This window comes from Lycium ferocissimum, unplaced genomic scaffold, assembly GCF_029784015.1.
Source record: "Lycium ferocissimum isolate CSIRO_LF1 unplaced genomic scaffold, AGI_CSIRO_Lferr_CH_V1 ctg8901, whole genome shotgun sequence".
Taxonomy (NCBI): Eukaryota; Viridiplantae; Streptophyta; class Magnoliopsida; order Solanales; family Solanaceae; genus Lycium; species Lycium ferocissimum.
Genome location: NW_026727482.1, coordinates 18033 through 43807, shown reverse-complemented (window position 1 = coordinate 43807; position 25775 = coordinate 18033). Strand labels below are relative to the sequence as shown.

Below are 25775 nucleotides of genomic sequence, written 5' to 3'. Positions count from 1 at the left end.
GGAGATAAAATCACGGGCTCTGGCGCTCGCCGCCCTGTCCCCTTGGCCCGTGTCTTGCCGCTGAGCTTGTGCGGCGACTAACTGGGTCAGCAATTGGATAGCTTCTGTTACCTGCTGGCCCGCGGCTGCTGGTGCCGGTGCTGGAGCTCTACCCTGCTCTGCTGACACAGGGGAAGCAGGAGAAGCCTCGTTGTGGGACTCGCCCACTTCTACTTCTGCTGGTGGCTCCCGTTCAACCCTTTTTCCAGCCACCCTCTTGCCCTTCCGGGCTGCTGTAGCTTTCCTCGTCACCGGCATTACTGAAACCATAACGCAAGATTAAGAAAGAATATAGAAACCGGTAACATAGCTCTATCGCACGATCTTAGAGTACAAAGAAGGTCATATTTCCTAAATGCCCTGCAGCCTCCTGTTTATAAATATGGCGCGCTACATACCCATAAACAGGACTCTACTGGACACGGCTCGTAGACAAACCCTAGGACCGACCGCTCTGATACCACTTCTGTCACGACCCAACTAGGGGCCGCGACGAGTACCCGATACTTGTACCGGGCACCCCCTGTCATATGTCTTGTTCTTATTACTAAGTGGGCCGTATAAACACTGGCATTTTTTTTTTCACAACATCGCCGATAATAGCATACATGTAAACGAGTAGTAATATTCAACTGTATTGACATATCACACGGCGATAAAGACAACTAGGCTATGAAACATCTGACTGTACATATCTGTCTACGAGCCTCTAAACACGATACATATAATTACAAGTAACTGATTTTGCTGTGTCCAAATATATACATAAAAGTAGTACCCAAAATAGAAGCTCCGAAACAACTGGAGCGCCTTTCAATATACAGCGGGGAAAGCTCCTAGGGATCGAGCCCGTCAACCTGTCGACCTGCGTGGCATGAGACGCAGCCCCCGAAGAAAAGGGGTCAGTACGAACAGTGTACCGAGTATGTAAGCCATAGAAATAATACGGTGAAGCATGTAACATATGAACAATAACAACATGTGGGGCCAAAGATCATATAATGAGATAAAAGGATAATCAGTACCGTAGTGCCTTTCAGGCGGATGTCATGCTTGCTTATTTTATACTTTTGTTCAAAACATATCGTATCATATACATGTGAAAATAACAAGTCATGTCGCCGAAGTACGTCGGCTTCCCACATGTGTCCCGCGTCCGGGCATCCCGCGTCCGGGATGGAATTACGCCACCGACTGGTGGCAATGCGTCTATAGCGCAACGGTATCCATTCCCCAAAATTCCCCATTTTCATATACATATCATATACATGTCATATACATATCATATAAGCAAGCATGCATAAGAACCCAAAGAAAGTCATGTGTCTATCGGGGTGACGTAAGGTCGGTAGCCCCCGATTACCTTATGGAATAACCACGGTCGCTTCGTCTCACCTTGAAGAACAAACATTATAAGACGAGACTAGCAATGAATAGCAACACCACAAGAAAACTTAAAACAGGATTATAAAGTTTCAATAAAACAAGTGATGGGAATCCGGTATGCACGTATATCGAGACTCGAGTGACAAACATGAAAACACGGTCATTATATCCCATTGGGTCATCCACGAAGGTTTCAAGACATTTCAATTTCAATTCCAAAGGTTTCGGACGTTTGAACATCATTTTACCTTAAAGCACAAGTTTTGGGTTCAATTCTACTGAATGAATAGTGAATAAGTTTAGGTGTCGTTTCCGAGGGGTAGGACTTTTCCCGAGGGTCGGATTTCAACCTATAACAACTAGGACATGCCAAATGAAGGAGAGGTAGGCTTCACATACCTTTTACGCCTTGTACACGTCTCCAAACTCAAGCTCCAAGTTCGCCAAAATCTACAAATTGGTCATGTTTACCAAACATGATTAGTGCCTTTGGAATTGGATTCTTAAAATAAAACTTGGCTACCGAAATTTCGGCAGCACCTCCCCTATAAATACTCCACCCCACCAAGTTCAACTTGGCCAATTTCAATCATCAACAATCCGGGAATTCAAACCCGGCCAAACTATCAACCAACAATACCAACAAACCACTTATATTCAATTCAACTCAATTCAATTCTTTCCAATGCAATTCAATTCAATTCCATACAACCCAATATAACTCAATTCAATATAATTCACATAATATTCCAACAATATCATACTAATACCATTTCTAACTACCCATGCAAGAACATTGTCTTTCAATATACAAAATCTTCCAATTATCAATATACACCACACGGCTATACACTATAATTTCCAACTTCCACTAATTCATTCAAATTTCATTTCTAATACAAATTCCACCACAACTACAACTAGATTACCACATAAAATTCAATCCATATTTCCTACGCATTGGCACATACTCACGGCCACAACATGCTTATACGCCTACAATTTTTCCATAGTCAATCAACTTCCATTTTCCACATATCATTCACAACAATAACAACCAACACTAGTCAAGATAATCAAAACACACTTCCTACACACATATATACACATACACGGCCACCCTCTATTTTCCTTTCCTTCATGAATTTCCATATTTTCCATACATTACAACAACAACCAACACACAACACAACACAACATAACACATACAACACATACACACTCACGGCCACCTCCTCCTTTTTCATATTTCTCATGAATTTCACTTCTTTTTGTATACTACAACATGCAATAATATCCATAATATGTAAAGAGGATAAATTCTTACCTCCTTCTTTAATCCTCCAACTTGCTTGAATTTCCACTTATGAATTTGTGTTTTTCTTGCTCTACAAATCACTCCAACTTGCTAAGGACCCTTAAATTAGTAGGAAATGATTTTTCAAGAAATTTTTGTCAATTTTCTCTTGGCAATTTAGCTTGGCCGAATGGCCTTTGAAATTTCTCCTTCTTCCTCTTGTTTTTCTTTTCTTGAATATTCTAGGGGAAATAAGATGAATGATCATCTTTCCACATATATATATATATATATATTCCCTTCCAATAGTAATTAAGCATATAACCCCTAAGCTTGGCTCAATTTTATTTGGCCACATATTAAGAGTGGGGCCCATGGCCAAGTGGCCACTTTCTTGAAATTTCTAGGAAATTTCTTCCATTTCATGAAACAAAATATTTCCCTTGGTTCCAAATTTGCCCCTAGCCTTTCTCCATATTTCCATGAGTCATTATGCAAATTTACCATTTTACCCCTGGCCTTTCTTATTATTCCAACTTTACAATTTTCCATACGCAACTTGTGTCACTTGCCTCGACTTAACTTAGTGTACCGGCAGGCCAATGTTTTTGCAATGGTTAAGTTTTTATTATTGGTATGCGAGGACGAGTGTGAGTTATCCTAGGGATTACCAAATTCAACGAGTATAGTGATTGCGTGTGGTAGATAAGAGAAGTTGAGAGTAAGTACTAAAAGGACGATATAGTGAGAGAGCCTAGAGAGTCTGAATTCTTAAGGGGATTGGTATTGGTACTCGTTGTGTACATAGAATTGAGTCGTGATAAAGAGGATTTGGATAGAAAATTCTTGAGCACTACGAAGGAAATAATTGGTATCTGGCATGCTTATGAGAATGTGTTTATGATTGTTATGAGAGTGGATTCTGTATTGTAGTGTGATGAATCGAGTTGGGTTCCGACGTGATTGTATGTTAAGTGGTTCATAAGCCCTTTTGGATAAAGGTGTGTCTTTGGACTTTTGCGTTTAAAGAAAAGATAAGGATTTTATGGAATCAAGGTTTAGTAGTTTCAGGGTGATGTTACGGATAGGCATGGTAGATATGCAAAAGGATTCAATGTCAGGATTTATGATATTCCGTGAGCCTATGAAAATTGATGGTTAATTGAAGGGATGAGTTTAGGGTTGTACTAGAGTGAGATTTTAGTAACCAAGTAACTCTTAAGAGTTATGTCCAGTATCAGATTGAGGCTGAGAGCCTTTATACTTGTTGTGTAGCTTCGGTGAGTTTTGTTATTTATCAGTATTGTTATCCGGTTGAGTTGATGGTATAGTCTCTTGAATGGTTAGGTGTGTTCAGGTTCCACAATGGAGACGTTCTAATTTAGTGAATCAGAGATGAAGCTTAAACCTATTCGAGTTATATGGAACATTTTGGAATTCTCAATAAGGAATGGAATAAGAGAACCTTGGTAGAGGAAAGTGGGTCATTGTAGACCAAGTATGTGCTTCGTTGGATTTAGAGTTTAGTCGGTTTAGACTCTGATGCGTTTAAAGGTAACTCTAATGTGTAAGTGGGTGCTGTGATTCTATCTCCGAGGTTAGTTTGGTATTATGTAAGACTTATGATTGCAGTAATTGATTTAGTGGCTTCGAGAATTGGTTAGTGTTACTTAACAGTGGCAAGAATTAGGTGTGCCCTTGGGAGTACTAGAGTCTATTTGAATGGTGGTATTGTTGTCTAGTATGAAATAGACAAGCTTGTCATTGTTGTGAGAAAGTAAGTTTACGGAATGGGTAAGTGATAAGAAGTTATGACTAGTGGCTAAGTGAAAAGTGAGATTTCAGATAACCGACATGTTGAATTTATAGGAAGTGGCTTATGTGGTACCCCTTTGGATAGTTTTGCAGTACTTTGCAGTGGATGAGTTAGTGTGTGTTTAACAGAAAGGGATTGTAGCTATCAGTGTTTCTGAGATGGGTTCGTGTTGTGCTAAGTGTTTTATGTTATCAACAACATTGACGAAATGACTTCAGATATTATGGGTCCGAAGTGATTATGCTTGTTAGAGCCAGGGATTGTGAGATTTTGACGTTTTCGGAAGTATTATGGGTTATTGAGGTATTTCTATGGAAGGTTTGATAGTTAAAAGATTGATTTATGAGTACATATGTCCTTGGTGTCAGAAAATTCAGGTTGTACCAGGTATGCGTATGGGGTAATGTTAAGGAATTTGAGGTTGCATTCGCAAGATTTAGTTATCCGGTACCTTGAGAACAATTTGGATAAGTTTCAGCTTTAGAGCCGAGAGCGGTAACTTATGATTTGCTATGCGCGGTAAGAATGTGATGGGTTTTGGATCTTGGAATCAGTTTGTGTGGTTGCTGATGCGTTCATAGCGGGTAATTATGGTTTGAATGGAAATGGTTAAATCGAGGTTGTAACTCTAAGAGAACTTGTCACACCCTGATCTTACCAGGGTGTGATGGGCACCCGACCCCATATTCGGAGCCGAGCGAACCCGCTGACTCTTATTACTCACATATTCTCTTTGGATGCTTAAGTCAAATACAGGTAAAATACATAGTAAAATTTTCAAAATTTCTTTTTGTCGTTTCTCAATTTAAACACAGTCTGTAAGCATAAGGACTCTGTAACATAATGTACAATAAAAGCATATCGGCTAGTGGAGCCATTTTCAAACGACACTCTAGACCCACGACTCTATCGCAAAGTCTCTAACTTCGAACGAATTGCACAACACATAATCGACTCGACAGACTCCGTAACAAATGGAGTCTACCAATTCCGTTGGAACGTCTTCGTAATGGCTTCTACTCGTCCGTGTACCGCGCGCGGCATGGAACGCAGCGCCCACAAAAAGGGGCGTCAGTACAAGCAATGTACTGAGTATGTAAGGCATGAACAAATAACGTAGTAAGGAGTATACATATGACTAATATCCATATAAAAACATAGAACATATAATGAAAAAGAAGAGTAACCTGTACATATGAGACATATCTTTTTTTTTTTGGGAGCAACCATGCATGCATATGGAACATGTCACATGTAAAGTCAGTAATCCGTACATATGGACGAGGATATCATGTATATACATATATAATATAATATAATATGAATGCCTGCGAGGGCGGATGCCATGCATGCTTATCATATATAATGTCATAGCGCCGAACAAGTCGGCTCGCCCACAAAGCGCCGAAATACGTCGGCTCACCCATATATCCCGCGTCCGGGCATCCCGCGTCCGGATGATAACGCCACCGACCGTCAGTGGCAACGCGCCTGTAGCGCAACATGTGTCCCTTTCCCATATCCCCATGTATCCCCTCCCTCCCCCCATATACATATTTAGCATGCATGAGAGCCCAAGGAAAGTCATGTACCTATCGGAGTGACGTAAGGTCGGTAACCTCCGATGATGTTATGGAATAACCATGGGCGCTTTGCCTCACCTTGAAGGAACTAGGACAATAAGGCGAGACTATCAATGAAGAGTAACTTCACGGGAAACATAAAAACAGATCATAACATATCGTTTCATATACTTTGGAACCTTTTAAAAAAAATAATCATTATCCAAGAAATAGCTTAACATTCCATATCGTCATGTTCATGGTAAGAACATATCCTTGACGTATTCGTCATAGACATTTTCTCATATCTAGCATCATCCTTGTCATCATAAAATCATGTTCGTCGTTTTAGTCATAAAAGCTTTCAAAATCATCAAACTTGGTTTTTGGAGAAAAATGAATATTTGGAAAACATTTGCAAACTTTTAAGAAGGAAATCATGCCTTAGAACCATTACTTCTAACGTTTGAAAATGAGAACGTTATGGAAGCTTTTAACACGTCTCACATATGAATCATGCCATGGAAAGAAAGGGCGTAGCCTTAACATACCTGTGCCGCGCCTTACTAGCTACGCTTAATTGTCCAAGCTCGCTACCGCTATTCTACATTCAAGAAAATTGATGCAACCATTAGATTCATTACTAAGCACACTTGTCTTGATTTTTCAAATAAATTCACTTATGATCTGCCGAAATTTCGGCAGCATCTCCCCGGTAAATACACCATCCCCGAGAGTCTTACTCGGCCCAAATCATCAACAACAATCCGGGAATTCAACCCGGCCAAACTATCAACAATACCAACAATTATTCTAGCAACACTTCAACATTCAATTCTATTCAATTCAATTCAATTCAATTCACATGACTTTCAAAACGATTCAATCAACATACTAATCCATCCAACACCCTCCAACTCCAATAAAACCAATAACAATACATTCCCTTTTCTTCTAAATTCATGAACTCCACACTAACAGCATCATATTAACAATACCACACTAACAACATTATCTTCCATGCATGCAAGAACATTTCATTCAATTTACATAAGCTTCTAAAACAAGTCTCCAACTACTACAATTTCATTAAGATCATTAAGCTTTTACTAGCAACATAAATCCACAACACAACAACCAAAATACCAAATAGAATTAAATCACCATGGCTTGTCAAACCACACCCCATTCGGCCACACCACAACAACAACATATTTTATGAATTTTCCATCTTTTCCTATACATTACAACAACAACCAACACACTACATAAAATTAATTCAATCTTTTAGCACAATATCACACACACACGGCCAACACCCACAACTTTCATATTTCCATGAATTCCATTCATTTCCACATACTACAACATACCAAACCATTCATAACATATAAAAGAAAATGAATTCTTACCTTTTTCCTTCAACTTCCACACTTAGCTAGAATTATAACTTTTGCAAGAATATGTGTTCTATTTGCTCCAACAACTCTTCCATGTCATAGAGGACCCTCCAATTGGTAGGAATACTTGAAGAAAAATATTTTTCTCCTTCACTCCCTCTTGGCCTTGTTTGGCCGAATTCCCCTTCTTTTTTTTTTTTTTTTTTTTTTTTTTCTTTCTTTCTTTCTTTCTTTCTCTCCAAATTCTTGATTCAAAAGATGAACCCCTCTTATATATATATATATTCTTCCAAATCATGTGAGGGGCACATGCCCTCTCTCTACATTTTTCTAGAATTTTCCTTTTCTTTTCTTGAAATTTTTTTCTAAAATAAAAGATGACTTATTTTTGTCATCTTTTCTCTTTTTTTTTTTTTCACATGGCCAATAGGCCCTTTTAGAACTTTCATGAACCCTTTAGTGAAATTCCCATTTTGCCCCTCGACTTTCCTCAATATTACCATTTTGCCCCTAGCCTTCCATATTATTTTCATCGGCCATTTTGCAAATTTCTCTTTTTACCCTTAGCCTCTCCCAACATTTCCATACTACCAATGTTCATAAATAATATTCATAACCAACTTGTACATTAAAATAATTTTGGAAATAATCTTGCCTTTAACTTCTCGCAATTATCCCGAATTATCCGAACGTACGAAATACGGGCTATAACATCCTCCCCCCCTTTAGAACATTCGTCCTCGAATGTTCAACTGAACTCATGGGGTGTCATAATACTTCTAGGGGTCCCTTTTATAGTCGTTTTTCTCTTTATGCCCATTCCTTATCCCTTACTTTATTTCTTTTATCATAGAACTCCTCGGTCTTTACACGAGTCTTCATTCCGTGTCATAAGTTTCGATCCACCGCACCAACTCGTTCCTCCTTCCTTCATGTATTCACCCTATAGGCCGATATGCTTTAACCTCTCGCTCCAAAATAATGAGTTCCCTTCATTTGGACTTGAAGCCCATAATACATCCTCCCCCCCCCCTTTAAGGGGTTCCTTATATGCCAACAGCCCTTTTATGAAGTCTTCGTCTATACCTTATTCCTCGTCTTCCTTCCCTACTCTGTGTCTAACATATCGGAAACTTCTAATCCTAAGTTTTTCTTTTACTTTCTGCCTATGTCATCATTTTGTCCCCATTTCCATACCCTTTCGTCCATTATTCGTCCTTTCACTTGCTTAACTCACTTGCTCATAATTCCTCTTTAACTGCGCGTCGGTGCTGTAGCTGTACGTCCATATTTCGCAAGTGTTCCGCTACTTTTGTTCTTAGCACGTAATCCTTACAATTTTCGCTCTCTCTTCATCCTTATTCATCGGGTCTTTAACTATATTTGTGATGCTATAGCCGAGCGGTCTCTTATGCACGCTCCTCCATTTTATTTTATTTCCGCTAAGATCAAATCCCTCGTACCTCACATGAATTCTTATTCCACACCTTCAACTACCACCCGGCAATGTCGACCCCTTACCTTTATATACCTTTTCATACCGAAGTCTCATAACATCGTCACTAAACTCGCTTACTCCTTCTCTTACTTCACATTTCTTTGTCGCGGTTACTATTCCTTTAGCCTCACTTATTGCAATTAGTTCTCGAATTCCATATATTTCTTTCCCCGTCTTCTTTTACCACACTCTATCCCCTTTTCACATGCTTACTTCGAGTCCCTTCCTAAATAGCCTCGTGTTTTGCCGGTAGTTTTTCTCGGGAGCTTCACTTACTGAGGTTTCTTATCTTTCTCTTTCTTCCGTCACTTTGATCCCTTCATGTTCCATCTACTCACTCTCTTTCTTTTCTAACTATCGTTTCCAATTTCAACCTATAATAAAATGATAACGACTTATTTTGCAATACTTGTACCATTTACTCTTGTCGTCACTCAAACTTCGGTACCCTTTACTCGATTGATGCCTTTTATACCGTAGCTTCGATTGCCGGGACTCACATGTCCACCGATACAATCATATATGGGATATCCTACACCTTCATATATATATATATATATATATATATATATATATATATATATATATATATATATATATATATATATATATATATATATATATTACAACTAACCCACAAAATACTTCCAAACACCGTTCAAGCCTATCCTATTTCTAGGGCCGTGATGCACTTCCTCGTCTCTTCACCGAGCAAGTCCGCCTCGTCCTACGCGCGTCTTCTTATGGTCTCCAACCATCCCATATGCTCTAGTTTCCCTTAGGCTACCCTAACTTCTCATTTGTCTCTTAAGTCCGGACATATAGAATTTCTTGCATACTTCCTGGGGGTCACCCATCATAGAAATTGCTCTCACCGAGCACGCTTAACCTCGAAACTTTGGTGGAATCCGGTGCCTTAATGCTGATATAATCGCGTCCGCTCCATCACATGACCTTTATTACCTGATCTGGAGCAATTTAAAGCCTTATAGATTCCGGAACATTTTCGTAACACGTTCTTCTTTTACAATTACCATTTTACCCTTTTCACTTCCTGATGTTCACTTTCCACCTGTATACACGACTACTTCCTGTCCTGGGCCTCCAGATTCCCGAGGATAGTGATCGTACCTTTATCGCCATGCCAAATCCATAACCTTTCTGAAACGTCGCACCTCGCTTATTGCCTGTTTATCGTATTTCCTTTTCGCGCTTCTTCCTCGTTAAACAAATCCATTCGCGTGATCTCCTTTACCATGCCTACTATTTCAAATCGTGCGTCGCAAATATCGATAACACCTCGCGTAACATACGGCCCTATGACACATTCCAGCCATCCGGTGCTTCCAATTTCAGGTGACAGAATAATTACGTTAGGACTTACCTCTATGGCCTTCCATAGCGTCACTCGCTTTCTTCCATCGTACGTCTGGCTTATATAGGAAAATCTTATTTCTTATGACTTGGCTCTATCGCACGATCACAGGACAGAAAGAAGGTCAACAATCCCTAGATGCCCCGCAGCCTCCTGTTTATAAATGTGGCCGGCTTCACACCCATAAACAGGACTCTACTGGACACGACTTTGCAGACAACCCTTAGACCGACCTGCTCTGATACCACTTTGTCACACCCTGATCTTACCAGGGTGTGATGGGCACCCGACCCCATATTCGGAGCCGAGCGAACCCGCTGACTCTTATTACTCACATATTCTCTTTGGATGCTTAAGTCAAATACAGGTAAAATACATAGTAAAATTTTCAAAATTTCTTTTTGTCGTTTCTCAATTTAAACACAGTCTGTAAGTGTAAGGACTCTGTAACATAATGCGTAATAAAAATATATTAGCTAATGGACCCATTCTCAAAACTGAGACTCTGGACTCACGACTCTGTCTGCAAAGTCTCTAACTTCGAACAAACGCACAAAGACATATAATCTCGACTCGACAAAGACTCCGGTACAAATGGAGTCTACCAACTCCGCCGGAACATCTTCGGCGATAGCTCTTACTTGTCTGAGTGTACCTGCGCGGCATGAAACGCAGCGCCCACAAAAGGGGCGTCAGTACGAGCAATGTACTGAGTATGTAAGGCATGTATAATATTATACGAGAGATACATAACATAATTAATGACATAAAAGAAATATAGAGCATATATGGATCATGATATAGGAGAGCAACATTGTACATATGAGTGTCATTTTTTTTTTCCGCCCACATAGCGCGAATACCATGCATACTTAGTGCGCGGAACGTGTGGACCGTATATAATGTACATAAAAGCATATAATGACACTAGCCCGATCCATATACATATATAATATAATATAATATAATATAATATAATATAATCGCGGAACGTGCGGCCCGATCCATATACATATATAATGCCGAGGAACGTTCGGCCCGATCCATTATAAAAACCACATAAGAAGAAGAGTAACGTATCCCGCGTCCATGTCACATGTAAAGATGGTATCATATATTACACTCCAACCGATCGTCATATCATGTATAGCGCCGAACGTCTATAGCGCGCCTCCCTTTCCCAACTTTCCCCATATACATATACATATGTCCATATATCATATGTATCCCCTCCCTCCCCCCATGTACATATTTAGCATGCATGAGAGCTCAAAGAAAGCCGTGTATACTCTATCGGAGTGACGTAGGGTCGGAAACCTCCGATTTCATTATGGAGTAACCATGGGCGCTTTGTCTCACCTTGAAGGATTGATTATAAGGCGAGACTATCAATCAAGGATAACATCACGAGAAAACATAAACAGGATCATGACACATCGTTTCATATACTTTGTAACTTTAAAGTAGTCATTGTTCAAAACCTGTTTAACATTTCATATCGTCGTATTCATGGTAAGAGCATATCCTTGACATATTTCTAGCATTTTCTCATATCTAGCATCATCGTTGTCATCATAAAATCATAGTCGTTGTTTTGGTCATAAAAACTTTCAAAAATCGTAAAACTTGGTTTTGGAGAAAATGAATATTTTGGAAAACATTCATAAACTTTTAGGAAGGAAATCATGCTTTGAAATCATAACTTCTAACTTTTGAAAATAAGGACGTTATGGGAGCATTTATAAAATCGCAACGTGTGATTCATGCCATAGAAAAAAAGGGACGAGCCTTAACATACCTGTGCCGCGCCTTACTAGCTACGCTTAATTGTCCAAGCTCGCTACCGCTATTCTACATTCAAGAAAATTGATGCAACCATTAGATTCATTACTAAGCACACTTGTCTTGATTTTTCAAATAAATTCACTTATGATCTCAATAAATTTCGCAAAGATCTCCCCCTAAATACACCATCCCCGAGAGTCTTACTCGGCCCAAATCATCAACAACAATCCGGGAATTCAACCCGGCCAAACTATCAACAATACCAACAATTATTCTAGCAACACTTCAACATTCAATTCTATTCAATTCAATTCAATTCAATTCACATGACTTTCAAAACGATTCAATCAACATACTAATCCATCCAACACCCTCCAACTCCAATAAAACCAATAACAATACATTCCCCTTTTTTTTCCAAATTCATGAACTCCACACTAACAACATCATATTAACAATACCACACTAACAACATTATCTTCCATGCATGCAAGAACATTTCATTCAATTTACATAAGCTTCTAAAACAAGTCTCCAACTACTACAATTTCATTAAGATCATTAAGCTTTTACTAGCAACATAAAATCCACAACACAACAACCAAAATACCAAATAGAATTAAATCACCATGGCTTGTCAAACCACACCCCATTCGGCCACACCACAACAACAACATATTTTATGAATTTTCCATCTTTTCCTATACATTACAACAACAACCAACACACTACATAAAATTAATTCAATCTTTTAGCACAATATCACACACACACGGCCAACACCCACAACTTTCATATTTCCATGAATTCCATTCATTTCCACATACTACAACATACCAAACCATTCATAACATATAAAAGAAAATGAATTCTTACCTTTTTCCTTCAACTTCCACACTTAGCTAGAATTATAACTTTTGCAAGAATATGTGTTCTATTTGCTCCAACAACTCTTCCATGTCATAGAGGACCCTCCAATTGGTAGGAATACTTGAAGAAAAATATTTTTCTCCTTCACTCCCTCTTGGCCTTGTTTGGCCGAATTCCCCTTCTTTTTTTTTTTTTTTTCTTTCTTTCTTTCTTTCTTTCTCTCCAAATTCTTGATTCAAAAGATGAACCCCTCTTATATATATATATCTTCTTCCAAATCATGTGAGGGGCACATGCCCTCTCTCTACATTTTTCTAGAATTTTCCTTTTCTTTTCTTGAAAATTTTTTCTAAAATAAAAGATGACTTATTTTTGTCATCTTTTCTCTTTTCTTTTCTCTTTTTTTTTTTTTCACATGGCCAATAGGCCCTTTTAGAACTTTCATGAACCCTTTAGTGAAATTCCCATTTTGCCCCTCGACTTTCCTCAATATTACCATTTTGCCCCCAGCCTTTCCACATTATTTTCATCTCACCGGCCATTTTGCAAATTTCTCTTTTTACCCTTGGCCTCTCCCAACATTTCCATACTACCAATGTTCATAAATAATATTCATAACCAACTTGTACATTAAAATAATTTTGGAAATAATCTTGCCTTTAACTTCTCGCAATTATCCCGAATTATCCGAACGTATAAAAGTTACCGCGATTATTCCATTTTTGCCCTCATTGACCCGTTTCTTAGTCTCGTTAGAACTATTTGGACCCGAGAAGATAATTTACATGGTTTCCTAGGCTTCCTTTTGAGGCTTGGAACACCTTTAGGAATGTGGCTTTAAGCGGAAACCGTTTGACCTAGAGTTGACTTAGTCAACGAAACCTCCGTTGGGAAATTCGAGGCCACGGGTGAATTCATAGCGCATTTTTATGTATGTCTGTGTATCTGGTTTGTGTGTTTCGGGCCTCGGGTGATTGTCGGGTTTCGGGATGAAATTGTGAAACTTGGGAAAGTTCGTCAAAACTGTGTCCGCTATACGGCACCGTGACCACTTGGGCCGGCACCGCTATAGCGGTGTTGTTGCCACTGTAGTGGTAGTCGAGTCTTTGCTTTGACCACTCTAACGGTTTGCTCCACCGCTGGGGCGGTAACCCTCTGGAGCGGTAAGGGCGACCGCTGGAGCGGTCGACGAGCAATTTTTATGTTTTAAAGCCCCTAAAAACCCTTATTTCCTCCCATAACTTCTATTATATTTTCTTGCCATCTTGGAGGCGACTTGAGGGGTTTATGGTCAGATTTCTCTTGGAAGTAAGTTCTCTCATCCTAATCTCTTCCCATTTCTTTCCTAAGTAAGAATCCATGCTAGAGATTCCTAGAAGCTTATGATTAAAAGAGGGTTTACGGGATTTTTCATAAAAGGGTTTTAAAAACGATTTGGATTCCTAAGTTATGGTTAAATGTCGTTGTTCACGCTAGATAATGTCACATCTAGGCTTGTTAATCATTAATCTTCTATTCTAGAGTTGATTTTCATGAATTAAAGTTAGGGTTCTTAGACCTAGATTTGGGAGTTTGCATATTAATGACGATTTTGTGAATTAATTGAGTATTCCTATGATTAAAGTAATGGGTTTGACCTTTTAGTATTGAATTTGGTATTTTGATCATAAAATTCCCGTTTTGCACTTGAGACCCGTTTTTCCTAAATTAAGGGTTGGAATTTGACCCGAATAGAAAGTAGCCAATATGGGTATCATTATTCATGGTTTCTTACATAGAATTAATATATGATAGAGTTTGATTATTTGGAGACTCTTTGAAAGACAAGGCAACGTATGGGTTCGTGGCACCTGTTAGGCTGCCACGTAGGTTATGGCTTCCCTTTCGATAGACTCTGATTAGTTTCTTATATTCGTGTATTAGAAGGAACAGAGAATGCATGTGTATGAATAGGAGATTTGGGATGGAATCCTAGGATGGTATTGATGTGTGATTGTGTGTTCGGGCTTTTGGCCTGTAGATTGTTTAGGATGTATGATGTGGCTTTCTTGAAAATCGGTGGATTTTATGTAACTTGGGAGTAGCGGGTGATGCCTATTTTCTGCATCTAATGATGAGAATTCCCGTGATATTTAATTAATTGTGTTATGCCATCAATAGTGGATCTAGTTGATAAATCGAAGGATAAAATGCACCAACGATGTGGATCGAGTTCTAGATCGAGTCGGACGAATGATTGTGAGTAGAAGGTGAAATTACTTGTTCTAAGCTAATAGGCTGATTAAGGGAAGTGGTAATAATGTATATCGACTTGATTAACCTATTGTGTGTTTGTGACTAGCCACCCATTGTGTTGTGATTTGATTGTTACTCATTGTGGCCGGCTTGATACACGAGTTGTTTATAAATATTGGATTCTGTTATCGTCTTGATTTGGATATATTGTTGGCATACCCACTGTTGGTATTTGTGATTCGGATATATTGTTGGCATGCCCACTGTTGGTTCTTGTGATATTGATCAGACTGTTGATGTTGACCCATGCATTGCATGCATTCTCATCCATTCATGATACATTGTTGATATCCTGATTACAATGGATAAAACTCATTTACTTGAGTGACGTGAGATGGCCGATATCTAATAATTATTTTCGGAATCGTTGATTGCCTGGCCGATATCTGATGTTAGTTTCGGAATCGTTAATAGTGCATGGACTCCGCGGGTCCCCCAGAGTGGTGCCGGTGAGAACCATTCATGGCAAAGATTCGAGGTCCCGTCTGTCTGTTAGGCAAAGATCCAGGACGGGCGGCGCTTAGACTTCGCGAGTCAGACTGGGTGAGCTACCAAGACGTCGATATTTTCGTCCGGAGTACATGTGTACACAGCATTTGCATGGCATTGTATTGCATTCATACACTATTGCATTGCATTGCATGCATGCACTATTGCATTGCATTGCATTATGATTTGATTTTGAGATGTTGGTGTTGTACTTGTGGTGTTGGATGCGGTCTTGATATATTCAGACTTGGCACATTTGGCATTAGATGCTTTACTTAGGCAATGACGTGTACTTGGATCTGGATTTATTGATTGAGCTTGTTGAAGTATCCTTTGGACCGTCCGTGAGATTAGTTATATGTTTGGTCTCTATGTGATGTAGGATAACGAATGTTTTAATGACGAGTTGACTACTAGACTAAAACGAACGATTTAATGATATGTGAGTTGCGAGATTGTTGTGAGATTGACTGGTGATTATTGGGGTGAAGTTAATGATTAAAGGTATTGATGTACAGTGTGTAGTAGATAGACATATGACATGATTGGGTTGTTATCATGTTATCTGTGAATTCTTTTACTGATATGTGTTTCTAACCATTGTCAGCCTATAGTACTTACTCAAGACAGCGGATTGTCTTGATATTGCACTTGCTACCCCTTTTTTGGGGTGTAGATTGTTTCGGGTGGTTAGTTGTGATATGAAGCGGAAATGTGCGGTGCCTATCTGGAAGGCCTCCTACTATTTCATTCCCGGACTGAGGTTGAGTCTTAGAATGTAGTGGTAATCTGAAATCATTAGTCACTCTTGTGCTAGTGTAGACCAGGTCATGGGAAGTTGGATATAGTCTGTAACCATTTATTTGTTATAATCTCTTAAATACTTGAGTTTATGGGAAATATTATAATGTTCCGCTGTTATTTCTAAATATCTATGTGTTTAAATGAATCGTCTTTATTTAATTGATATGTTATTTAATGAGAGGGTTCGCCTATTGATAGGTGCCTGCGCGGTCCTTAAATGGGTCGTGACACCCTACTTTCATTATTGTGGCCGGCGGCCAGCCACCAACGGTGGGTGGCCTTGATACTGCTTCCTGTTCTCATTTTCCACCTCTCAATACTTCCAAAGAACACAATCCAATACCTTCTTCAGATGAGAACACAAAAAAATCAATAGAGAAAACCCTAACGTATGCAACATTAGTGAATTCGCAAAAGATGAATGTAGACATGCGGACGTCCAAATCTGAGATTCAGCCTATTGAGATCAAGCCTATGGAGTTAAAAGATGGTAAGAGAGTAGTTAGATAGAGAGAGGCTGAAGTTTTATGTATGAATTCAATCGAGAAACTTGATTATGCAAAGGGTGTGAAAAATTTCTTACGGCTGGCCAGAGTATGAAAAACTGCGAGATCAAATTCCTAAACAATGTGGGATCAAAGGTGATTGTAGAATTGGTTACTTAGAAATCGTCATATTCTAATGCGATTTGATCACTTAGAAGATTTTATTACGATGACTTCTAAGGGAGTACATAATATTCATTCAAAAAATGGATATTATTACCCAATGAGACCATTGATTTATGATCCAATGTTCAAGGTGGAGGAAGAAACAACAAAAGCAGTGGCATGGATTTCCTTTCCACATTTGTTGCCTACTTTCTTTGTAAGAGAATCTCTATTTTCATTGGCAGCTGCTGTTGGTAAGCCTTTGCAATTGGATATGGCCACTATCAATAAAACTCGACCTAGTTTTGCTAGGGTTAAGGTTCTAGTTGATCTAGGGGCTGATCTTCCTGAGTTTGTAATAATGGAAATTGTTGATGAAGTAAACAACAAATCGAGGGAGGTAGAAGTTAAGATTTAATATGATGTGTTGCCAAAATATTGTATCAAGTGTAAGCTTCAGGGTCATAATGAGGAGGATTGTAAAATACTGCATCCAGAATTGAGGAGTGTTCATAATGTTGTTAAAGAGACTGTGGAAGAGCAGAAAACAGGTAAGGTTATTTTGAAAACTGATGGAAGTGCATGGAACAAGGTTAAGCATGATAAGTTTTTAACAAAAGAAAGAGTTTTTGGAAATGCTGTCAAATTTAACCCTGTCAAAGATAATAGAGTGTTGACAAAGGAGGTGAGTCCAAGGAAATCCAATGGGCAAATGGAAAATAAGAAGATTGAAGGTTCAGAAGTTGGAGGTTCAGAAGTTGTGGTTCAGAATAAATTTGATGCTTTAATTAATGATGAGGTAAACATTGAGCAGCCTGATGAATTTGAGGTAAACAAGGAGAGGGCTGATGCTGCTAAGGTTCAAAATATCTCAAAAGATGTTCCTATCACGGAGAGGAAGTCTGATGAGAAGAAACTTGATGAGCAAGTAGGGAAAGGGCATGGAAAAGTTGATGTTGATGCTGATGCTACTGAGAAGGGGAATGACTTGGCTATGGGTAACTCTTCAAAGGTGATTAAGAAATCAATCTCTAAATGAGGTTCCAAAGTGGATTATGAATTGAAGATTTGGAGGAAGGAGAGGTTCATCCAGCTGTGGTTAATCAAGTTGGGGTTGAAGCTTCTCATAAGAGGGATGACCTTGGAACTAATCTGTGTTCTAATACAGATGTGAAGAATTATAATATGGTCCAAGATAATAACAATGATGAGACAACTGTGGAACTTCAGAAAGCTCAAGATGGAGAAGAACTTTCAGTGGTAAGGAAGATTGAAAGGGATAGGAGTGATACAAAAGATCCTGGAGGAGTTGGACAATTTTGTGTAATGGAAAGGGCTATGCAACCTCTGGTTGATACTGATATGGTACCATCTTCAGATATTGTAATTTATTCTGAGATAGTTCAACCTTTGGCTATTATCCGTAATGAATCTCTTTTGAAGAGGCTTAATGATATTATTTCTCATAAAGTGGTGGGCGAGGCAACTTCTTCTTCAGCTGGAAAGAAGAGTGTTCACATTGTTGATATAGAAGAATCTGTGGATCAAAAGTTAGAACAAATGTGCACTGAGGCAGGTGTTTCTCCTAAGTCAAAGTGCAAAATCATGAACAAAGGTAAAAAGACTATGGGGCTGAGTTACAACAGCCAACCAGAGTTGTGCCAAAGAGGGTTGCTGCTAATAAGAACTCTTTTAATTGATTGTTAAGTCTTTTATTTGGAATATAAGGTTAGTGAGGACTCAACAGGCATTTCACAGACTTCAAATGTTACATAAGCATCATAGGTTCTTATTTATAGCTTTGTTGAAACCTTTTCAACAAGATAGATATATTAAGAAGTATCGAAGAAGGTTAAATATGAAGACTGCAGGAGCAAATTGTAATGGGAAGATCTGGTTCTTTGTGAATGAAGATATTGATGTGGAAATCATGTCAGATTCCCCTCAGGAAATTACTTTGAAGTTGTTTATTCAGAAATTACTTTGAAGTTGTTTATTCATGAGGAAAACAGATCCTTGATAACTACTCTGGTGTATGCTAAATGCGATGAAATTGGGAGATTGCAGCTTTGGAATAGAATATATCATTTTGCTGATAGTATGGATGTTCCTTGGTTGATTGGAGGAGATTTTAATGTTGTTCTTAACGAAGAGATGAAGTTAGGTGGAAATCCTGTAATCCCACAAGATTATGAGGATTTTGCATTGTGTGTTAACTCATGTGAACTTTTGGAAACTGGTTTTAAAGGGAGTCCTTTCACTTGGTGGAATGGTAGAGCAGGTGAAGATTGCATCTTGGAAAGGTTGGACAGAGTTTTCACTAATTCAATGTTGCAGTAATGGTTTGGGAATATAGAAGTGGAGCATTTGTCCAAGACTGGCTCTGATCATGCTCCTCTACTCATTACTCTTGGAACTGATGCTTCAAACTTCACAAAACCATTTAGATTCTTGAAATTCTAGATAGAACATCCTTTATTTTTGGATATTGTTAAAGCCAATTGGCCTGAGGAGAGTGATAGTAATCCTTTTTTTAATTTTCAAAAAGAAGATCAAGCAGGTTAAAGGTGCTTTGTCAGTTTGGAGCAAGGAAGCTTATGGTGATATTTTCAAACAGCTCATCATTAGAGAGGATATTGTTAGAATCAAAGAACAGCTCTTTGAAGATAAACCCACAATGGAGCATAGAACTCCTCTACAATTGGCACAAGCTGAAATGAAGAGATACCTCATTATGAAGAAGAATTTTAGAGACAAAAATTTGGTTATTCATGGTTTGCATAAGGTGATAGGAATACAAGGTTTTTTTCACACTATTGTAAATGGTAGAAGAAAGAGGTTGCAGATCAAAAGGATTCAACAATCAGATGGAGAATGGATAGAAACTGAACAACATATAGCAAATGGGGCAGTCAACTTCTTTCATAATCAGTTTACTCAAGAGGGATCTAATTCAGACTTTAGCATACTCAAGCATATTCCAAGATTGGTGTCTGATGAGTATGATGATCAGTTGTGTGCTTTACCTACACTGGAAGAGCAGCATTTGAGCTCAATGGTGATAGTGCTTGTGGACCTAATGGGCTATCAGGTACATTTTATCATGCATGTTGGGATATCATAGGTGTGGATGTTTTCAGATTGGTCAAGGCCTTCTATGAAGGGCACACAATTCCTAAATCAGTAACACATACTAATCTTGTCCTTCTTCCAAAGAAATCTCTAGTCCAAAGTTTTGCAGATCTCAGGCCTAACAGCTTGAGCAATTTTATCAATAAGGTCATATCAAGAGTGATACATAGGAGGCTTGATAGTATTCTACCTCAGCTGATTTCCAATAATCAATCGGGCTCTATTAAAAGAAGGTGTATTATTGAAAATGTACTGCTTACATAGGAAATTATGACTGATATTAGGAAGAGAAGAAAACCTGCAAATGTTGTTATAAAGTTAGATATGGCCAAGGCATATGATAGGGTGTCATGGTTATTTTTGACTAAAGTGCTAGAGAACATAGGCTTTGCGGGAGATTTCTGGATCAGATATGGAGATTATTGGCTAACAACTGGTATTCTGTATTGCTGAATGGTCCATCTTTTGGTTTCTTTCACTGTACTACGGGAGTGAAGCAAGGTGATCCATTATCACCTGCTTTATTTGTCCTAGCTGCTGAAGTATTGTCAAGAAGTCTCAATTCTTTATTTGAGAAGGATCAGTATATAAGTTATGGGATGCAAAAGTGGAGTGCCAATTTGAATCATTTGGCTTATGCTGATGATACCATCATTTTTGCATCTACTGATAAGGTTTCTTTGGAACTGATCATGGCAGTTTTGAATGAATATGAGAAGGCGTCAGGATAGTTGATTAATAGGGACAAAAGTGCTTTCTATATGTATCAGAAAGCAGCTGCTTCTTTGTCTCAGGAGGTTGAAAGTATTACAGGTTTCTCAAGAGGTGATTTACCTTTCAAGTACATTGGCTATCCCATCTTTCATTCAAGGAAAAAGAAGGAATACTATAATGATCTCATTAAAAAGGTGAAAGACAAGCTGCAAAAATGGAAAGGAAGATTGTTGTCTTTTAGAGGGAAAGCAGTACTTATTAACAGTGTATTGCAAAGTATGCCATAGTACTTGTTGTTTGCTATGGCTCCTACTAAGTATACTCTCAATGAGTTACACAAAATCTTTGCTAGATTCTTTTGGAGCAACAAAGAGGAAGGAAGAAATAGACATTGGCCTGCTTGGCTGAAATTATGTGTTCCGAAAAGTGAATGGGGTCTAGGATTCAATTCATTATTTGATGTATCTAAAGCTTTGTTTGCAAAGTTATGGTGGAGGTTTAGAATAGGAGGGACTATATGGCCACTTTTCTGTGGAACAAGTATCAAAAGGAAGATTCCAACTCTGCTTCAATGGAAAGGAGGTTCTCAGCTTTGGAAAAACATACTGGAGGCTAGGGATGCCGTTGAGAAGGAGATATGGTGGGAGATAAGAGATGGATCAGCTAATTTTTGGTATGATAATTGGACTAAGCTAGGTCCATTAGCTGATATCATGCCATCTAACTTCCCTATAGATGACAGTATTCAAGAAGTGAAGGATGTGATGATTAATAACAGATGGAATGTTCAAAAACGTCAACAAACTGTTCCTGAAGATGTAATGGAGCATATTACAAGAAACTGCTGGAGCGATGAAGGCTATAGATCCATGGATAAGGTTTGGTGGTTGCTTAATAGTAGTGGTTAGTTCTCAGTAAAGAGTGCATGGGAGAAATTAAGACATAGAAAAGATTATAACTGGTTCTTTGACAAGATGTGGATAAAAGGGTTACAGTTCAAAATTGCTTTCTTTCTATGGAGAGTATGGAAACAGAAACTGCCTATGGATGATGTAACGACCCGTCCGGTCGTTATTTAATATTCCGCGAACCTATGCCCAATCTAGGTCTAGGGTTGTTAATAAAAAGCTCTATGGTGTGATTTAAGGGTTAAGAGTGGGAAAAATCAATTTCGGAAAGAATTAGAAAACTGTGGGTCAGGGAAGAATGCGGACCGCTATAGGGGTCAACAAACCGCCATAGCGATACCGCTATAGTGGCATTTCGACCCCCGCAGCGGTCCACTCGTAACAGTGACTGCATTTTTAGTCACTTAGAGTTTATTTTTCTCTCCTTTTTCAATAAAAGACTCCCAAAGGCTGCTCCTAGGGTTCCATATGAAAGAAAACCTTTGATACCAAGAAAAAGAGACCTTTCTAATTTCCTCCCCACCCTTCCCTATGACTATTACCTCTTATGGATTCGGATGAAAGCCACGAAGACGAGCAATTCATGGAGATTCAATTAGCTATTCGTCAACGAGGTAGGTTATGGTTTACTTGAGTTAGATTTTGATTAGCGAATCGTATATACTTTTAGAGTTGACGGGAGACTGCATGAATAGGTCTTCGGACATGGAGTTGGGTTGGACATATTCTATAATGTAATTAAAATCATGTGTAAATAGTAGCTAGGTTAACAATGAATATTTATTAATGGGAGTGCGATTATCGCTGAGGGGTACTTCGTATTTAATTTATGCATCCCTAGGAGTGGGTGATTTCCTTCTTTATTTTCGGTTGTATTGAAATATTCACATGGCTGTCTTACTTGTAAATAAGAAATTTGGATTGAGAGGACCGAGTAATTCGGATTAGCACAATGTCCATTAAGGGCATGATTCATGACTTGTTTGATTTATTGCATCATCGCATTGCATTGCATGGGTTCTAAGGAAATACATGTAGCAAAAAAGGCTGAGTATGAGCAATTGCATTATCTGGTCTTTTGGCCGTTGAGTTGGATACGAGTATTCTATATGATATGGATCCGCATCCGAGGTTCTTTCCGGAGCGGAGGATTTATGGCTCGGGTCTGAGGAGTGGGTCCGGAACGAGTGGTACATGGACACCATGGGTCCCCTGCAGGTCATGACTACTGAGCGATGACATCAGTTAGCATGTATGTACAGTGTGCTTGGGCCTTTGTATTGCATTCGGCATTGCACTACATCTCATATTTCTATGTTATGCACGTGTGTACCACCGTCGTTGGTATTGCTTATTCATCTTTATGATTTCGTTGAGATTGTATGTGGAGGGGTGGCTAATATAAGATAAATGTAGAAGCGGACTTCAGATAGTGAACCATTCCCTAGGTGCATCGTATTGTAGAAAGTAAATTGAGTAGGTGGACATTACGGACAAAAAGGGTAGAAGATAGAGGATATGAAGGGCGTGGAGACAAGAGTAATAGGTTCGATGAAAGGAAAAGAACAGTTGTGATTAAGTATAACACCTGTAATTCTTGGAAATAAAATAAGCGAGTAGTTGAGAGAGGAAAGGTAAGTGGTGAGGGTGTAATGATCTTATTTGAGAATCTTGAGGTTCATTGACTTATCTGCTTATCGTATTGACTTTACATTGTATTGCGTAAACTAATCTTAGTCGACCTATGATGCTTACCAGTACGTGTGGTGTACTGATACTACTTTTGCTACGCCCTTCTTGGGTGTAGATATGTTGCGGGTTTTAGTTGAAGTTTCGTCGTGTGGATTTATCAGGCATTCTCCTACAGCCTCGCTCATCTCGCTCCAGGCAGAGGCTGTGTCATTTATTTTGTCTTCCTGTACTATAGGAGCTCTTGTACCTGTATAGACTAGATCCCGAGAATTGTTTTTCAGTTTTATTGTATTTCAAAATAGAGTCTGTACGAAGCTTTTACTTTAAATTTTTTATTTTAAAAAGATTGTTGTCGTAACTATTTAAATGTTAGGTTAGTTAGTAAGGGTTCGCCTACTAGGGTAGTAATATGGTAGGTGCCCGCACGACTCGTGGGTTGGGTCGTGACAGATGATGTGTTGGCTAGCATAGGGATCTCTATTGTTTCAATATGCAGGTGTTGTTCTCAGCCACAACAAGAAACCATGGAACATGTCTTCCTTACAAGTGAATATGCAGTTGGAGTGTGGAAAGTGTTTTGCAGATGCAGCTGGGGTACAAGGTCCTTTTGTTCAGATTAAACAAACTGTCAAGAAATGGTGGGATACTGAATGTTCTACTAAGTTGAAGCCTTTATATCAAGCAGCTCCAGCATTTATTATGTGGCAACTATGGAAGAGAAGAAATGCAGTGGTTCATGGAGAGAAAATGTCAAGACACAAGGTTCTGTATGAGATTAATAGGAATTTGATTCAGTTTGCACGGACAAGGTATCCATGGATGAAGAATTTGGCCAAACTCTTGGCCTCAATTGGTGCAACAGATGGAAAGCTACAGGCCACACATCACATATACCTTGGTGCAGTGGTGTAGTCCTGATCATGGATGGTATAAATGTAATAGTGATGGGGCCTCAAAAGGAAATCCTGGTCCTAGTGCTTTTGTATTTTGTGTAAGGAATCATGAAGGCAATCTTATTCATGCAGTTGCTAGGAGAATTGATGATACCACTTGCTTAGTGGCTGAAGCTAAAGCTATGTATGATGGCATTAGATATTGTGTACAGAAGCAGCTTATTCTTTTGTTTTTAGAGACTGATTCACTTGGACTTTTGAAGTTTGTAGAAGGAGAATGGGATGTTCCATGGATTATTTGTATGGAGGTGCACAATATAAGAGAATGGAGGAGAAAAGAGTCTATACAGATAAGCCATGTTATGAGGAAAGGAACCAATTGGCATATTTTTTAACTAACCATTCTTTTGATTTTGCAGGAAATATATCTTTTGATTCATTCATTGAATTTCCAGTAGCAGCAAAAAGAATAGTTAATATAGATAAGATGCATCTGCCTTGTTTCAGATTCAAAACTACAGGTACAAGGGAACCAGATTTAGTGTACAAGAGAATAGAAGAGAATGCAACATAAAGCTGCAATAAAAGGAGGATATAATACACAAAGCAAGCAATGGAGTTTGACAAAGGAAGAGGAAGCTGAAAGCAGACAGGATTTGAAGGATCAACAACACATTTTGGCAATCTGTAAATCTGATACTATGCAAAATCTATCCAATGTGTGGTATTAACTTGATGTTCAGGCTGTTGGAAGAGGTTGTATAGTGTTGGAGATTAAGGATTGTTGAAAACCATATTGAAGGATTGATTTTATATTTTAATGATAGATAAAGAGCTGGCTAAACCTGAACTTGCACAACTTCAAGTTAGAAGAAGACTTCTATATCAAGTTACGATTTCATAGCACACAGTGACTGGAGGTTGCTTAGGTGAAATCAAGCCACAACTTGGGTATGTGATGTTGTAGTTTAGGCTAGTATTTTGCTGTTTATTCTGTTGGTTCACATTAGAGGCACTTTTGGCCTTGATTTTGTTTACTTTTTATGTACAGACTTTTGTTTATTAATAAAATACAACTAGCACAATGCTCGTTGTTTTACTTAAAAAAAATGAAAATTTGTTTAACCATAGACCACTACACAGATCATACATTATTATAACTGGTGCGTT

The 25775-nt window shown here is 38.6% G+C and overlaps 1 protein-coding gene across 1 annotated transcript; it reads left to right on the top strand.

Annotated features, from left to right (window-relative positions):
• Positions 1-21414: 21414 nt before the first annotated feature.
• Positions 21415-25063, top strand: LOC132045986 (uncharacterized). The gene is made up of 4 exons (XM_059436545.1): positions 21415-22015; positions 24209-24521; positions 24655-24913; positions 25025-25063. Exons 1-4 carry the CDS (start codon positions 21415-21417, stop codon positions 25061-25063), a joined length of 1212 nt encoding a protein of 403 aa, XP_059292528.1.
• Positions 25064-25775: the final 712 nt, after the last annotated feature.

Bases quoted from the DNA above. Each gene is read 5' to 3' on its own strand.
- LOC132045986 (XM_059436545.1), top strand. From the start codon at position 21,415: ATGGCTCCTACTAAGTATACTCTCAATGAGTTACACAAAATCTTTGCT. The intron at 22,016-24,208 runs GTTAGTTCTCAG...TTCAATATGCAG, and splicing joins GTGGTTGCTTAATAGTAGTG to GTGTTGTTCTCAGCCACAAC. The intron at 24,914-25,024 runs GTGCACAATATA...TTGATTTTGCAG, and splicing joins CATGGATTATTTGTATGGAG to GAAATATATCTTTTGATTCA.